General features: G+C 43.6%; 1 protein-coding gene across 2 annotated transcripts in view; it reads right to left on the bottom strand.

Annotated features, from left to right (window-relative positions):
- The window catches only part of LOC147701824 (uncharacterized), a 34,394-nt gene that overhangs the window by 14,662 nt on the left and 1,181 nt on the right, over positions 1-18,551 (bottom strand). Inside the window, exons 1-2 of one of the 2 annotated variants that reach the window (XR_015297200.1) lie at positions 15,757-16,144; positions 4,903-5,127 (exon numbers count right to left, since the gene is read on the bottom strand). Coding sequence is in view for 1 of the 2 variants with exons in the window: in XM_086928707.1 (XP_086784833.1) it covers positions 4,903-5,127 (225 nt within the window). In the remaining variant the exon portion in view is untranslated. Of the gene's footprint in view, positions 1-4,902; positions 5,128-15,756; positions 16,145-18,551 lie in introns of those variants that run through there. The other variant, XM_086928707.1, reaches the window with a different exon arrangement.

Consider the following 18,551-nt stretch of genomic DNA (forward strand, 5'->3'; position numbering starts at 1 on the left):
AAGCCAGTTAATCAATCATTTTTTTTAAAAAAAACATCCATTTACACACTTATTTAAACATTTATTGTTCCATCGACCTTTACATATACATATATAAAATATATTTATTTTTCAGAAAGCCACACATTCACTGGATGGTGTCATCAGTGATGTCATGAGTGATGTCACTGACCATGTCATGAGTGATGTAATATGTGACGTCATCAGCAGTGCATTACACGCGCAAGTTATAGTGAGTCCAACTAACTATAACATGGAATTTCAATGGTTTTATGTCAGTAAAATTTCCAGCTAACTATAACTGATGTGAAACCTATGGTTTTTTTGTGTGAATTTAATAGGTTTTTTAAATGCTAATTCCTAACTATAACTGGTGTGAAACCTATGGTTTTTTCAGTGAATATATATATATATATACACACATATATATATATATATATATATACGTATATATCAAAACAATAACCTTGCAGGCATAGAGTGATGCATAAAGTATGCAAAAAGGAAGGAGAGAACTGTGGGTAGTTCCCAAGTTTAGGTGGAAGGCAGCTCCTGCATAGAGCACCCTCAACACCAGCGACACTCTAAATTTGCTCACCTTAAAGTTCTGCTTTTCTATCAAAGTTTTTAAGCATAGGATGGGCACAGTGATATCCAAGCCGAGATAGAAATAGACAAAGTCTTTTGCTATTTGTGCACCAGTTAGAAGTGTGGCTCAACGGTTAAAGGCAGCCGATGGCCCGGGACCAGGGTTCAATTCCCGACGCGGGTGCAGGACCAATGTCAGCGGGCCCGATAAATCTTGCCTCGGTGCCACTCTAACCATGGGTTCCACGCTGCAACTCTAGGCAATAGCTTCCACTCCAGCCCCATCACCGCCGGGATGCCTGGCTGCACCTAGGGGATGCCCTGTAAAGGGACCATATCACAGGGATTCCCCAGTGGTACAGCGCTGGGACGCTTCCGGGTAACCATGCGCTCTATAAATCCTTCATTCATTTGTACAGCAAAGTCTTTAAGCAGAGGATTAGCACAGTGCTGTCCACGCTTGCTGTCCACGCTGAGCTGTAAACTGACAAAAGCCATTTACCACTCCAGGCACATACAGCTTTGGCTAGGTAAAATACCATCCAAGCCAACGTGAAATGAATAAAAGCAACCCCTGACACGTGTTTCGCTCTCATTACAGCTCTTCAGAGAGGTTTAGCTTTGTCCAGGCACAAGGGAGCACCCAGTATAAGTCAAAACAATACCCTTACCGGCATAGAGTGACACATAAATTATGCAAAAAAGAAGGAGAGAACTCTCGGTAGTTCCCAAGTTTAGGTGGAAGGCAGCTCCTGTATAGAGCACCCTCAACAACAGCGACACTCTAAATTTGCTCACCTCAAATGTCTGCTTTTCTATCAAAGTTTTTAAGCATAGGATTATGACAGTGCTATCCACAGTGCTATATATTCATATATATATATGTGTGAGATGGAGTGAGTATATATTGCGTGGAGCCAGTGACACGCAGGAGGACCCTTCCGACAAGTCTTTAAGGTCATCAGTGGAAAAGCTACGTTAACTATTTCCAAGGGATTGGAAACTGTGAGCCGCTGCAAAACCGAGGGAAACAGAAATACTGCTGTTAAAGAACAGTCCATGACTGCATGGAGAGGCATGGTCACTGTACTGTTGTGTCCGTGTTTGCAGCCGTCGGGAAACTGTGGCTGGTAGTAGGGGCAAAGGGACTGCTTGTTTGCCTTGAAAATTTTGGGGTTGTGAACCGGACTACGCTTTTATTAACAGCCCGCACTTACCGTGTGTAAAATCTACAATCAGGGTAAAGAAGACGGTCTCACATGGGAAGAACACAATGCATGAAGGGGTTTGAAGTTTTCAAATGTACTGTGTGAATGTTTTCCCAAGCGAATACGGATCAGATGTGCTTCCGCCAACGAGGAGCACCTATAAATCGAATAGCAAAAGCAACACCAAGCACCTCAGCCATCAGAAGATGGCTTGTTGCCGAAACACGTAATACCAGAGTAAGAAATAAACAAGTGTCTTAGAGCCCCGCTGTGTTCCCTTGTCTGCTTAAAAGGAGGAGATGGAGAGAGTAGTGTAGTATTCACTGAAACAACGTAATGTTTTATACCAAATATATATATATATTTTTTTTTTTTATTCAAAGTGCCCAGGAGCTTTTGGAAGGGCTCACGACAGCGCTCTGCCAAAAGGCTATCAGATGCAGCCTGCTTACTTCTCCACCTTGCTTTCTTCCGGCCAACGCGTTTCAAGGACAAACCTCTCCATCAAGGGCCACAAACTTCACAACTCGGGCTCACATTGCTAGTGTGTTTTTTTATTCATTTCAACAACCGATTACCTAAATGAAACACTGACTCTCGCATTGAAGGACTCCGTGTCCCAACAAGCACTATCAATTGTGGACTTTGCACACGCCCCCTAGGGGCTGAATTTACCTTGAAAAAAATCGGAAATGAATAAAAAAACACACTAGCAATGCGAGCCCGAGTTGTGAAGTTTGTGGCCCTTGATGAAGAGGTTTGTCCTTGAAACGCGTTGGCCGGAAGAAAGCAAGGTGGGGAAGTAAGCAGGCTGCATCTGATAGCCTGTTGGCAGAGCGCTGTCGTGAGCCCTTCCAAAAGCTCCTGGGCACTTTGAATAAAAAAATTTTGACACAGCGCCCGGCCGTGGGAAGGAGCTCCATCAACCAGCTGGCAGGAAACCCCAAAACCAGCTGGAGGAGGCTGCTGCTTTGCACTTTTCAGAGCAGACCGGCACAGCGTTCTACATGCTTAATGAGCCTGCCGAAGAAACCCACGTCCTACTACAGGAAACAATGAACTTTTAAATGCAAACCAACAACCGATTACCTAAATGAAACACTGACTCTCACATTGAAGGACTCCGTGTCCCAACAAGCACTATCAATTGTGGACTTTGCACACGCCCCCTAGGGGCTGAACTTACCTTGAAAAAAATCGGAAATGAATAAAAAAACACACTAGCAATGCGAGCCCAAGTTGTGAAGTTTGTGGCCCTTGATGAAGAGGTTTGTCCTTGAAACGCGTTGGCCGGAAGAAAGCAAGGTGGAGAAGTAAGCAGGCTGCATCTGATAGCCTGTTGGCAGAGCGCTGTCGTGAGCCCTTCCAAAAGCTCCTGGGCACTTTGAATAAAAAAAAAAAACATATATATATATATATATATATATATATATATATATATATATATATATATATATATATATATATATATATATATATATATATATATATATATATATATATATATATATATATATATATAAACGCTTTATACTTACCTGCAAAATACTTACATTTGTGTTGTAAAGGCATGCCACTATAATCTACTCTACTGCACTCTACACCACTGTGCTCTACGCCATTACACTCTATGCCACTTCACTCTACACCATTATACACTGAAACAATCTACTCCATGCCACTGCACTCTTTGCCACTGTGCTCTATATCACTTTACTGTACTCTATGCCACTGCACTCTACACCATTGCTTTCTACCCTGCACCACTATACTTTTTGCCACTGCTCTCTGCTCTGGTATACACTATGCCACTGCTCTCTATGCCACTTTACTCTACATCACTGCTCTCTTTGCCACTCTACTCCACTGCACTCTATAGAACACTTAACTCTGCACTACTGCACTCTATGCCAATGCACTCTACGCTACTCTACTCTGCATCACTGCACTCTTCGACACTCTGTGCCACTGCACTCTATGTCACTCTATGCCACTGTACACCACTGCATTCTGTGCAACTTTACTTTGCATCACTGCACTCTATGCCACTCTACTCTGCACCACTCCACTCTGCACCACTGCACTCTACCACACTATATTTTACTATGCAACACTCTAATCTACGCCACTGCATTGAACCCTACAGAATTCTGTACGCTGCACTCTACGCCAGTATGCGCTGCAACACAACGCTAATGCACCAGTACACGCTACTCTACACCACTTCACTATACACCACACTATGCTACTCCAATACACGCCACTCTATGTTACTCCATTCTTCTCTACTCTTCACCATTCCATTCTGACATTCCACGCCACTTTTATCTATGCCCCTAACTTTAAGCCACGCTGAACAGCAGCCATGCATGTGTTCAACACAGCTAAAACGCATTGGCAAAGCTGATAGCCCTTGCATAGGCGAGACCTATTGGATTTGCCAATGCTCGTTTAAATATAGGCTGGATAGTCGATGCCTGCCATGCTACCTGGGATCACTTTAAGATCTGAAATAAATAGAACTGTAGGGGTCGTATACAGAAGTTAATTTCCTCTTTGATAGCATTAATGTGCCGTCCATTCGACCCTGAAATATTCAAGGAACTCATAGAAAGAATTTGACAAAGATTTGCTTGATATTGATGTCTTAGGGGCGATAATAATAGGTTCCCAGAGTGTGGTATTGGAACAATGTACCTATACACACCACACACCAAGCCCACACTGTTGCTAGCATATTATGATACCAGCTTGCTACATTGCAATACATTGGTGCTGTTTTTGTTACATTATAAAATATCAAAATGGATTGAAGACAGGAGGGCCTGGGGTTCTGGGGATAGCAGAAAATTTTATTTCTGTTTATAAACACAGTTCAAAAATGGGAACTTTTCATTTAAGAGAATGCACTTTACAAATATCTGTTAATTATCGCCTTCTTAAGGTCTGCCTTGAACAAAATATGGTAACCCTACATGCAGCGAAGGGAGGTTAGTCACTTCATTCATTCGTACAGGTAGTCCGGGTATTTTTGCTCATGTCTGCAATTTCCAGGACTTCACTGCATACCCTACTTCTTGTTTGCATTTGTTGGCATCATACTCACTGCAGTTCACCGATGGACAGCTTGCCCAATCCATAATTTGTCATTCGGTAGCTGTAGTAAGCCGTCTCCAGGACAAATGGATCTAACACCACAGACTGAAATGCTGGGTGGGAAGTAATACAGTTCACATCGTAGTCACTCATGTTCTTCAGCATGCAGTTGTGTTGATGGCAGCAGATATTCTCCTCCTCCGCTTTCATGTATTCACACTCTCCACAATAACACCTTCATGAAGACACACAGCACAGCAATAACAAGACAATTAGATGTATTAGAATGTTTATGCTTATGTTCCTGGTGTATAGAAGCCTAACATACATCTTTGTACAAATATAATTTCTACTTATACTCCACACATACTAGACCAGACCAATGCTTAATTTGTGCAAGTGGTCGCCACTCCCACTAGATCTGGGGCCCTGGACTTATTTTTCATCCTTGTAATTTGATCCAGATCAAAAGAAAGGCAGGAAAAGGGGGAAGAGAAGGATGAAATAGAGAATTATAATGTTTTCCAACAGACAGGCGTATTAATGTAAGAAACCAAGTTTCCACTGAGACAAACGCTTTGTGAAATGTAATGAATCACGCAGGAGCCAATGAAGCATGACTTATCTTTCAGCATCAGATCAGATGTGGTAAGTACAGTGTTGACCAGAAACTACAGGACCTTAAAACCGTTAAGAGTTGATTACGGTCTAAGGTTTGAGAACATGGAGAAATGTAAAGACAATCCCTAAGTCAGCCAAGAATTGATACGGTACAGAGCAGAGGAGATGACTACCGTGACACACTCCACCCTTTACTGAGAGGACTGGATTACACTTTGGTGAACCGCAGTTGCTCTGGCAGGTGCTCAATAGATTTATACAATACTAGCAGCCTGTCCCGACGTTGTCCGGGTATGAATTGCTGCCGGCCAGTAGTATATTGTTTTGTAGGATTTCGTTTTGATAGCATTTCTTATCTGTGACAGGCCTGTGAAATGCTCCGATTCACAGTGCACTGCTGATGCATTTAAGAGTGCGCGTTCAGTAGTGTGTGAACTCAAGTTTCCCTACTTGATTTTTCCTTGCAATGTTATATAGCGCAAACTCGACAACATGGCATGAGCACAATTTGCATTACAAAAGAACACATTCATTTGTGGTAGGCACGGGGAGACAAAGCGATTTGCCTGGAATCACAGGATGTTGAGCTGATGCCGAGATTCGAACGTAGCTCCCCAGCTCTAAAGTTCTCAATTCTAGAACTTGTGGCGGGAGGTGTGTCTAAAAGTGTATGTCGGTGCTGGCTATCAATGAGAGAGACCTGTGCATATTTCAAATGGGTGGTGAAAAAATATGAGTATGTTGCTGGAGATGTGGGCCGCCGTGCCACCAATGTACTTACCGGGGGAGGATAAACACCCATTATTCCGCAACTTTCTTTCCGCATACCATCACTCCGCATACTTTCATTACGAAAGTGCCATGACTCCGCAATGCCATTATAACGCATGGCATTACATTTTATATGCTTTTACCACGCATACATTTACACTGAAATTCGTTGTAAATGCATGAATGGTAAAAGCATTTTTTTTTTAATATTCGGATATGGTAAGTATGGGTATAGGGGTATATGTTTTGGGGTACTGAGGTATATGTTTTGGGGTGTTTGGGTATTTTAAGGGTTCAGATATAGTTTTGGGTTATGGGGTACAGGGGTAGTTTTAGGGTTTAGGGATAGGTATGGGTTTTGGGGCACAGGGGTATTTTTAGGGTCCAGGGCTAGGCTTGGGTTTTGGGATATAGGGGTATTTTTAGGGTTCAGGGGTAGGTTTTGGGGTACAGGGGTATTTTAAGGGTTCAGGGTTAGGTTTGGGTTTTGGCGTACAGGGGTATTTTACGGTTCAGGGGTAGGTTTGGGTTTTGGGGTATGGGGTTATTTTTAGGGTTCAGGGCTAGGTTTGGGTTTTGGGGTACAGGGGTATTTTAGGGTTCAGGGGTAGGTTTGGGTTTTGGGGTACAGGGGTATTTTTAGGGTTTAGGGATAGGTTTGGGTTTTGGGGTACAGGGTATATTTATATGCTTAAGATGGGTTAGTGTTTAAGGGTGTTGGGGTATTTTAAGGAGTACGGGTGGGCTATGATTATGGGGTGCAGGGGTATTTAAAGGGAGCAGGGTAGGATTAGCACACGATACGAGACATGGCATGAAGGGCGGAACGTACCACACGCCCCCAGCGTTTGTCACGCCCCCAGCATACGCCCATAGCACAACGCAGACACGCCCACAAGGGACTACTTTGCTGGCACGGTTCTTTTACCTTTTAAATGTATATGATGGGCGTCTGCCTAGCCTATGTCCTTCTGCTGCAACTGCCCTTTCCAACGCTCTATTGGGTGTAGTGATTGGTGCTGTGGTTCCTGAGATTACCCCCCTTAAAGGTTTGGGCTCTCTCTTTATTATATTAGTATGGATAATCAAGGTCAAAGATGTGAAATACATGGTACCCCTGAAAACATCCGGACAATCCTGAATTATATTCCATGTAAATCAGACATTGATGGTTCAGGATAGGAAGAGAATTCTGCCTCCATTTTTGATGCCTGCAGATAAGGTTTCATTGACTGTACTAGCCTATTTACAAGTGAACTGAGTTCAGGCGTCCTGGTGGATGCATAAAGTTGAAACTAGAGGCAAAGTTCTGCCTAGAGATGGGCTTTTCTTCCATTAACTATTTGCGTAAAGTTTTAGTCAATTTAACCAGTACAACTGCCCCATTGCTCTATCTTGCTCTCCCAAGAGTTCCTGCTTCACCACGGTTAGAACAGCAAACTGGAGTAGAATGAATAAGGGAACAGAAGAATGATGCCACCTTTACTATTCAAACTACTGACTTTCTTGGCAGTGTGTTCAATATTCAAGTGCAATTTAAAAAAATGCTTACAGTGTAAATGGTATACAGTGCAAGGCTGTCCTGACAAGGTCATTGAGTGGTTTGGAACTGCCAAGTTTCCATGCAGGATGGACCATGCGTGAAGTTATAGTGATGGTGAATAATTGGGGTCATCAGAAAGTGACCAACATGGATGAGCAGACCATCATGGCTATGATTGCTTTTAAATACAGCCCATTTTCCTTAATCAAAACTGAGCTGTGTTTAAAACAAGTCTATTTTTTGAGAAAAGTTTGTTTGAGTAGATAGTTGTCCCATGGAAATGGGAAAACGGTTGAGGAGAGAAACAGAGGGAAACTGAAAACTAAGGGTAAGGGCAAACGACCTACAGAGAAACAAATAAGCACAGAAAAGCTGTGGCTGAGCTGCCAAGGAAGAACAGTCACCAAGATACAGTAGGCACCCAGAGATTAGTTGTAGACCTAAGAACAGATGTATGAATTAAGGATCTGAAAAACTGGTTGCAATTAGCAGCTAATATTTTTGCAGCTAGTGAAGAATTTTATGAACAGATTTATGTATTGATAGGTTGGTTAATAAAATTTTGATTCGAGGTAGGTCACAGGTTGAACTACCTCATAATTATGACTGAGTTAGACTGCAAATTGTAACTGATGCTGATTACTGGCTCTCAACATGTCCTGTGATTCTGGGTGAATCACTTAAATGCCCCCATGCTTAAAAAATGAGAATGTTTTTGTGCTGCTCCCATTCGTGAATGAATTATCACCCCAACCTGGGATAGTTCACTTTTTCAATGTGGCCAATAAATTTGCAGATATAAATTTTTATCATTATTTCTTTTGTTCCATCACATTTCAGTAAACTAAAAATATGCCCCATTTTTGCTTTCCTATCCAGTCTTTCCTCCATGTAGCACAGAAAGATGGTCAACTTTGCTTTACAACAAGCATTTACAATGCAATAGGTCTCGCATTTGCGAGAGTTTAAGCTATTGGCATTGTAAATGACAATGCCTTTTATTGATCTGTTTTGATAATTTACGCATATATAAAAGGCATTGATATTAACAATGCCAATAGCTCAAACTCTTGTAAATGCGAGGCCTATTTCACTTCAAAGAAGCGGCAGCCATTGTCCTGGGATGCTTGGATAGTAAAACGTGCATGACGTGCTGAATGCTGCACGAAAGCATGTTGTACCTGCAATAGGAGAAACTCATTAAAGAAAATAGTGCTTACAGACATGCAGTGTAACAACAGAAGTAAAAGGGCCAGTCCTCATGCAAGGTTACAAATGAAGACAAGGAGGTACTAAGGAGAGACTAACAAGCCTATTAACAAATCAGAAGCCAGCCTTTACAAAGGACAATGGCACAAGCCAATGAAAATCAACGCAGGATCTCACGTCATCAGACCCCGTGCCCCTACCAGACGCCTCCATTTGTAAAGCAGCAGCACATCTTGCGCAGTTCAGTATATGCCCCATTGTGCTGCATGCACCAAAGGCACACAGGGCTTACCGTTGTAAGTGTCAATGTAAAGATTAAAATTGCGCACGCCCTCATATCAGTGACAACCATACATATTTTTACCTCACTGCAACCACTCCAGTTTTAATTGGAAGCAGATTCTAATTATTTGTGGATAACCTTGAAAAGAAAAATGTAAGTAAGGTTGCAAACAAGAGTAGGAAAAATCACAAAAGTTATACTGCTCAGGCAGCCGTACCGTGCGCACATGTAATGATATATTCACTTTAAAGATCTTTTTCTGACTAAGAAGTAACCACATTATTTCTTTTGAGGTCCGTCTCTTTCGGAGTGGTGCCTCTGCTTTTATAAACGTATAAATCCCCTGGACTTGACTCTGCTGTAACATAAATTGGAAAGTAAATGGCCATAAAAATTGCGAAAAGAACCCAGAAAAAAATGTTACCAAAAAAAAAAAATCGCATAGAACCTCACTGGATGAGTATGGAATAGTGTTCACTCACTAGATTAACCATGCTGTGTAACGAGGAAAGTAAAAGGTCCAGTCTTGTGGGCGGTAACAAATGGACACAGGGCGGTAAGAAATGGAGAGGGCGGTATCAAGGCAGGACTAAAAAGCCTCATAATGAATAGGAAGCCAGCGCTTACCAAGGACAATGACACCAGCCAATTAAAAATATGGGAAGAGGGTGGGCGGGGCTTCAACAGCACTTCCACAGCATCCCCTACTACAGCATGCCTCGCAGAGCGAGCAGTGTTGTAGATAAGTCGTAGGACACTTCTAGTTAGGTTAGATGTAGTTTTATTTAAGACACCGCTGAGCGCACAACTCGCCAGATGACCAGACCATCAACTGACAAGAGACAAGTATTCTGGGAGGCAGAAGAGATAAGAACACAAAGAAAGGACTGCTGACCACTGTCAGCCATGTTACATGAAGAACTAATATACAACATAGTGCATGCACGCTGCCGCTAGGCTCGACCTAAAAAAGCAGCACTTTGTCAGAAGACATAGCCTACATTTGCCCAGTCTTTTTTCCCACAGTTTTTATGCAGCTCAAACTTGATCCGATGGAAGTGGCTGCATCATGGAGGAATTGGACACTGCAGAGCCAAGGGTTATCTTACCTCACTGTTAATGACATAGGGGCGTATTTTATGGGGGAGTATGAGGTGCGCATGGGGGGAAGGTACAAGCACATTATACACTCTTGCTTCTTACTTTAAGGAGGGTCCATTAGAACGCTTCCTTGCAGCAACTTGGACCCTGCAATGAGCACTTGCCCTTTAACCCCCACACTGCCATTTTAAGGCCTTTTTATTAGCAGTATGGCTGACCAACAGGACACTGGAGTGCCTAGAGGCAACACAATCTTAAGGTAGAGGGGAATTCTGTGGGGCCATAGACGTTTTAAGGCATAGGCAAAGTAGGCTCTGGCCCAAGTAATGGCCCCAGACTTTCAAGCCTCCCCACCCCCTGATAGAGCCAGCCATGTTCTGCAGAGTTTTGCCCTGATGACTTGAATATTTCTTAAAACAGATTGTTAAATACTGTTTACCTTTAATGTATTTTTTGATGTCGATGATGTTTGAGAGTCTATTACGGATAATTTGCAGAGAAATGTTTCGTTTATATTTCATGCAACACCCATAAAAAAGTTGTAGATCAAAACAGAACCTCACATGTGAGAAAAGGGAGAGTGTCAGTAATACTAATTGTATATTAGTGATCTATTGCTGTTTTACGATATTGAAAACACATGTCACTATCCGTGATGATTAAATGTAATCACAGATTTGAATTTGGATAGTGTTCCTTTGCATTGTCAGGGACCTAGCTAAACAGGGCACAAAGCGCTGGAATCAGGGGCCCCCAAAATACGTCTGGCCCAGGGACGCCAACATCCTTAAAATGCCATTACGTGAGGGGTGCAAAGTAAGGCATATAAACTTATCCACAGGTTAAATAATTTAGGAGAGGCGCTCGTCTGCATACCCAAGTGTCCAAAAGCTCTGTGTTCTTTGGAGTACTCTATGGGGCAGATTTACAAGCCCCTTGCGCCACTTTTGCGTCACTTTTCCTATGTTAAATGTGACGCAAAAGTGGCGCACGGGGCTTGCAAATCTGCCCCTATATATTTAGCCAAAAGTAGCAACTCTACATTAAGCCTACCGGCTAAGCGGGGTGTGCATGTTGGGGAGGCAAATGCACTTGAAGACACCTTTGCGCATGCACTTTAAATGGATGATAATTAGAACGTGCTGTGAGCGCATTCTAAACTCGTTAAGAGCATTTGCACTTTAACCCTCACTTGGTGCTAAGCATTTGAATTGGTTGCTGTCACATGATGTGTGCTGTTCATATAAGAAGGGTGGTGCTGTGTGTTAACCGTGAAACAGAGGAGGGCAGCATGTTAAGTTTAATACTTTCTTCAGGCGCGAAGTATGGCCTGGGAGTTGTGAGGTTCACGGTCATGAGGTGGAATTGATGGGAACGATTACGTTCCTTTTTTTACTTATTATTATTATTATTGTTGAGGAGAAACAATTAGATTTGGTTTCTAGCCCACTGCCTGTAATTCCAGCCTATCACACAAAACAGCGGAATATGGGTGGCATCGACCATGTTGAGACGGCCCTGCCATCACCTGCTTAGCCGGTAGGCTTAATGTAGAGTTGCTACTTTTGGCTAAATATATAGGGGCAGATTTGCAAGCCCCGTGCGCCACTTTTGCGTCACATTTAACATAGGAAAAGTGACGCAAAAGTGGCGCAAGTGGCTTGTAAATCTGACCCATAGAGTACTCCAAAGAACACAGTGCTTTGGGACACTTGGGTATGCAGACGAGCGCCTCTCCTAAATTATTTAACCTGTGGATAAGTTTATATGCCTTACTTTGCTCATTGGATGTGCTCATTAATTTGAATTGTAGATGGAAAATTTTACGATACGTTTTATTAAAATTGATTTGGATGGGATTATTTTTTGTGTTATAATGTGCTTTACTGTGCGTTCTAATGCAAGGGCTTTAATTAATTAAGAAACAAAAATATTCCATACCATACCTTTGACTACAAAAAGTGAGCAGTGGCGTCACTAGGGTTGGTGTCACCCGGTGCGAGTAACTCATGGTGTCACCCCCTCACCACTTACCGCATGGACCTCATGTGCCTTCAGCGGGTTTGCCTTCCAGTCTGCACCCTTTCCACGGTTTACCTAGGGGTACCCTGCGCGAGTTTCAGGACGCTCATCTGCGTGTCCAGCGTTGTCCCCTGTATTTTGCGAGCATTTGTGCCTGTATTTGCTCAATATAAACTCACTTGACTGCAGTTTGGTTCACTCTACGTCTGAGCGTTATACTTAGTTCACTGGTTTCCACCGTATTGAATTATTCTCTGGTTCAGGCCTTTCCTGAAGCCACTTTTAATAATCACTCACTCTGTGTAGATACAACCACTGCCAGGCATTTTTCTGTGTCTCAACCCACTGCCCACTAAGCAAAGTAAAATGATCGCCTCATTGTAAATGGTCCCATTTACTCTGTAGCGCCAAGAGGCTTGCATAGTTAATGTGTGCCATCTGACATACATTGATAGTGAAATGAATGTCACAGCGCCCAAGTAAGAACCGGAATCATTCTTTCAGGTTTGAAGCGGCCACGGGACCATGTGTGTCCGTTCTCTCTTTATTATACATATTTCTTGCTTTACTTTTTGCTCTCTCGCCTGCCCACCGACCTCTCAATTCTCACTGTTGCCTATCCTTCCATGTCCACTCCTTCCTTTCACCCTCCTTTCCCATTAGGAGTTCTCCTTTCCCTCCCTAACCCATATATACAATCTGGAATGTGTCGGAGTTGCATGTATGAACTTTAGATGCCTTAGACGCAAAAATGCAGCTACTCGGCTGCACGCTGAGCCAGTGCACCTGATCGAGTATGGGCCCAGATGTCTACATAACATAAAAGCATAAGAACTACAGCCCCAGGCTATCATGGTATTTCTTAAGAACAACACTAATGTAGGGGCGATCCCGCTGGTGTGTGAGCAGTGTGCGACCCCACCCCAATTGTAGCAACACTAATGTGTAGAGTCCTGCTGAAAAAGGTTCGGCTTTCTCTGACAACACACCAAAAGCAACTGTATGTTCGTCAATCTGAGATGTTTTGACATCCCCATCTTCTAGTTTGCTGTACTGTCACTTTTTAAAAGTTTATTTATCTTTTTGTTAAAAATGATGAGAATGAAAGGAAATAAAGCACCATAATGGTAAAGAATACGCGAATATCCGACACAACAGCATTGATCTCATTAACTACAGTCCGGTACAGCCATATCGTGTTATCAATGCCATAAAGACTAACGTAGAATGAGACCAAAACAATGACGGTTTTTGTTGCTTTTAACTCTGCACTGTTGCCCTGATCCAGGGTGACAGCATCCATTTTATTTTTATGGTTGTGCAAGATGAGCAAAATGTGACAGCTTGCCAGGGCCATTAGAATGACAATATGAGAACAAAAGCTGTGGCTACAAATGAAATCTTTTCTGGATAAATCACCAAGCAGAATCGCGGGTTGAACACATACTTGAAGGTCGAAGCATTAAAAGCGTTGGTCGCCATGATGGCCACGTCAGCGTTCACTGCCATGTTAGCTAAGTACAGAACAAAAATCATAGGGTTAACGGAACATTTAATTTTGTCTTTCTCAATCATGCTGGCCTTGGTTCTGCTGAGCATACCTGGCGAGCACTGGAACTTAAGTGTGCCCTGTCATACTGATTTATGTCAGTCGGGGTCAAGCGCGCACTGACACAATCCTCAGCACACCAAGGACTCTTTCAGAGCAAAAAACAAGCCCACGAAGTCACCATCCTTGCCCCTCCCCAACTCTGCTGAATACACTCTGACTCTCCCTACTGTACACACGTCTGGGTTAAAAAAAAAAGTCCGATGTCGGATACTTCCCAGAGCGACATAGTGGCATGTCAGACTCAAAAGACAAGGGGGAACACGGACATAAAAGTAACTGAAGACAGTTCTGGATAGGAAAAACAGCAGTCAATTGAATCACCACCAAGCCAGGCTGTTAAAAGGGAAGCCTGGCTCAGACCGAGATGTGCAAAGTACAGCAAAAAAAAACATTCTGTGTTTGCAGCAAAACAGGGTGACAGCACCAGAGAGAGGCCGAACGTTTCCTGATAATTGGATTATTACACAAGATGATTCTCGAATGAAAGAGAGAACAGCACACATTATTAATAGGTGGGGGGGAATACCTCCAGCTCCAATGTTAGGATCCTGCCACTAAGCCATTACTTAAGGAGCCACGCCAGTACATACAAACACGACTGAAATAACTTCCTGTTAGGACTATTTTCTCACAACTTGAAAGAGAAAGTGGCCTCAAAACACTTTGCATCATTATCTTGGCGCTGAAACACGCGCCTTACAACAGCCGTTACTTAACTAACTTGTAACTGTATCATAAGCATTTATTTTAAGGATTTACTTTTCCAGCATTCGGTTTATTCTTGAGAACACAATTTACATCTACAAGCCCCAACATTTTGCCCACTATGCATGGGTGCCGATGGGTTCCTATATAGGTAGTAGCTAGTAAGTAAGTAAGTATTACCAACCAAGAAATGGGTTCCAGATGCAACAGCTCTTATTTAGATAGTGGGTTTGAAAGTTAAAGAATACAGTTGCACAGATTACTATAAAGGTTCTTATGCTAAATCCATCTCAGAATGTTTGCATTTGGAGGGTGTGCAACTCACGGGAAGCGTTTGTATTTAGAAGATGTGGAACACACTGGAAAGTCTCACTGATCTTGCTTAATATTGTGAAAGTAAGCCGGCATCCTCTTAAATATAGCATGAAATGGTGGATTCATATTTTGTGTAATTTGGTGCAAATATGCTGTAATTTTGTGTAATCATGCAACAGCAAACCGCGCACATTTCCCTAACCCCTGCTAACAACCACATATTCCATGATTTTTAGGATGCATAAATTGATTTTTTCACAATCACAGTGAAAACTCGAGAGAATTCAAGCTCGTAATATAAAGCCACTTTTAACTTTAACTCACACTTTATAAACTCAGGGCAACTGCAGCGCTCTACAAATACAATTTTCATTTCATTTCATTTCATAAACGCTTCTTTAATAAAAAAAAAAGTAGTTACCCCAGAAACCTCTTAATGTCAGAACAGGAATAACAGGAGATATCCAAGACATTAGATAACAAAGCTGCCTCGGAAATGCACTTCACATAAATTCTAACAAACGGGACAACGTTTAACCTCTGAAAAACAAAGGGTTGGGTACTCAAGAGCAGAAAATTAGGTTGCCATGAGGAGAAAACTGCTTCTGCCACAGGCCTACAAAAGTTACCCTGAATCTGGAGATATAAAAACAGAATGAGAAATGACAAGAGCGAGGCTTACTTTGTATAATTTGTGTGAATTCCTCCTGCAGTTAAGGTATTGTACCGAGTTGCAGTTTAAATCCATTTTGGGTTTCTACTGTAAGTTAAGCTACTTATATCGGGCATGTGTACAGGAGCACGAGTCTGGGAATTGGCTGTCCAGCGAAAGTCGAAGAGTGAGGATTTGCCCTTTGTACAGGAAACAGGCGCGTTCCTTACTCAGTCTCCACACGAGGTCCCGCGGGCCCCGGCCGGTCTCGGAGGCCCCCGCCTGTGAGCCATGGTGTGGGGGCACAATCAGGAAAATATGGGGTAAAACCCCGAGCCCCGGGAACTCAACCCTACTGCGGGGACAGGTGGGGATCAGCCGCGCAGTACTCCTGGGTTCAGTGGATCACGCAAAAGCATTCCGCCGCTCCTTATGTGAGTGACGTTTGGAAGTTGAACGTCATTGACGTTCGGATGCTGACGTCGTTCAGCAGCCTAATAATTGGGTGACACCGTCACATGGGGTGACACCGTGAGCCTCTGCTTTAAATAATCGTATTCAGACCCTCCAGGATATCGCGATTTGCCGCAAAATCGGCACTTTTGTAAAAATACCGCGATTTTTATAAAAGTGCCTGCGAAATCGGCACTTTTGTAAAAATTGCGGGATTTTTACTAAAGTGCTGGCGAAATCTACACATCCAGACCCCTTTCAAGGGGGTGGGGCGGGTCTGCGGAGGGGTGTAGACAGGCAGTGGGAAGAACTCTCAATGTCCATGTGTAAACCATCCAAGAATTGGAGTATCCTCAGCCAATCCTAGCGCGCTGAACAAAAATCGGCGTGCTCATTAGCTAGTAAATGCGCACGTGGTTTGGGTGTTTTGTTCGAGCCAATGTTCCCCCTTCCCTCCCCCCCTTGATCCCCCCCACGCCCCCCTTTAGATTGTCCCTCCGTTCGCCGGGCACTGGGCTCAAACAGCTGCGAGTACTCTGCGCGTAGGCAAAGCATTTTCTCTCATTTCAGCCTACTTGTACAAACCACGCTGAGACACTGACATCGCCAGAACAAACCCTCTGCAGCCTGGGGTCAGGCTAGCACCATCTGTGTATTTGTAGGATGCTAGCACACAGTTGGGCCCCTTGGGGTAACGTTGGCGGGGGGGAGGGAATACGTTCTTGCAGTCTCGTTCAAACCTTTGCTCTCCCACAGCTCTTCTTGCGCCTAGGACGGCGAATGGCTGGCAAGTGACAGTTTGTTGCGTCTGTTGTGGACTTTCATGTAAAGTTATCTGCTGGGGAAAGAAAGTAGAAAGGTGCTGCCCCTGCAGTCTTATCAAGTCAGTAGGCTGAATGTATAGGCGTCTGGTGCACAGGATTAGCCATTTGTTTTGAAAAAAACTTTGTCTAGGGCTGCTCACTTACAAAGAGAAGAGAGAACTTTCAGGGTGCATCCTATTTATTTATGCGTTTTTATACAGCCCAGACATAATTACCCAGAGGTGCCCGAGCGCTTTACAATAGAGCGAAGAACATTACCTGAGAAATAAGACGAGTAACAGGGTAATAGATGACAATACTTATAGCTACTTCGGTTACACAAACACACACAGATCACAAACACACCAGGGACCAACACGCGCAGACCACATACACACACAGACCACAGACACACCAGGAACCAACACACACAGACCACAAACACAAAAATCGAAGATATCTGCGTTTGTTGTAGGAAAAACCGGCAAATAAAATGCCGCTAAATTTCCATTTTTGTGCCGCTATATCCTGGGGGGGTCTGCATATTGCTTTGCTACATATCAGGAGGCGAGGAACCCATTGTTCCTCGCCTCCTGATATGTAGCAAAGCAATACGATTATTTAAAGCAGAGGCTCACGGTGTCACCCCATGTGACGGTGTCACCTGGTGCGGTCCCCCCCCCCCCCCCCCCCCCCTAGTGACGCCACTGAAAGTGAGGATTCTTAACACCAGTCCCCACGAAACAAAAAAGCAGCAATTGGTCAGAAGACATGTCTGAAACATGCCCACTGTTTTTTTTTAAAGTTTTTTTTTAATTTCAAATGTTGTTATTAAAATATAAGTTTCACATCAGAAGTTACAGACAGTACATTGTAACAAGCAGCTACCTCGGCGCACAAATCTCCAATGTACAGAAGAACAACTACGGGCTAACAGCCAGGCTACGGGGCGGTGTGAGATGGGGTGAATCACGTGACGTCATTGGGTACAGTGGCGGGTTCCATCCATACCCCTCCCGCCTGCCTTTGATCTCACTATTTTTGCCGAAACTGTGATAAGTTTCAATGGCTGCCCTAAACTGTCTGCTGGGGCCTCCACAACTCTCACCAACTGCCCTGTTCTGGACAGTCTACTTCCTGCGCACCGATGCAGAGCAGACCTGGGGGTGGTGGGCTTTACAAATAAACCGTCTGAGGCGGCGCGCGCCACCCCGCGGCTCGTGAGTGTGTCCGCGTGCCGGATGGTGTCAGTGGAAAGGTGCTAAGTTGTAAAATGGTTATACAAGGCCTACGCGGGCCTCCTCCGCCCAGGCCTGGTTGGGGTCCAACGCCTGTGGATTCACTGCAAACTCGGTCCTGTACACCGTTCTCGGTTCTCCTGAGGGCCATGAAACACCGGTGCTGACTGAATAGAGCCGGAGCAGCGCTAGTTACCACCTCAGTGGTAAATGCGTGTTCGTGAAAGGAATTTGTGATAAACGTAAGTTACTCCATTTCAGGGCATGGGCTGAAAATGTAGCAAACAGACCGTGGAGATGGGGTAAAAAATGTATCGTCATTGGGGTAAAG

This window comes from Lissotriton vulgaris, chromosome 7, assembly GCF_964263255.1.
Source record: "Lissotriton vulgaris chromosome 7, aLisVul1.2, whole genome shotgun sequence".
In the NCBI taxonomy this organism is placed as follows: domain Eukaryota; kingdom Metazoa; phylum Chordata; class Amphibia; order Caudata; family Salamandridae; genus Lissotriton; species Lissotriton vulgaris.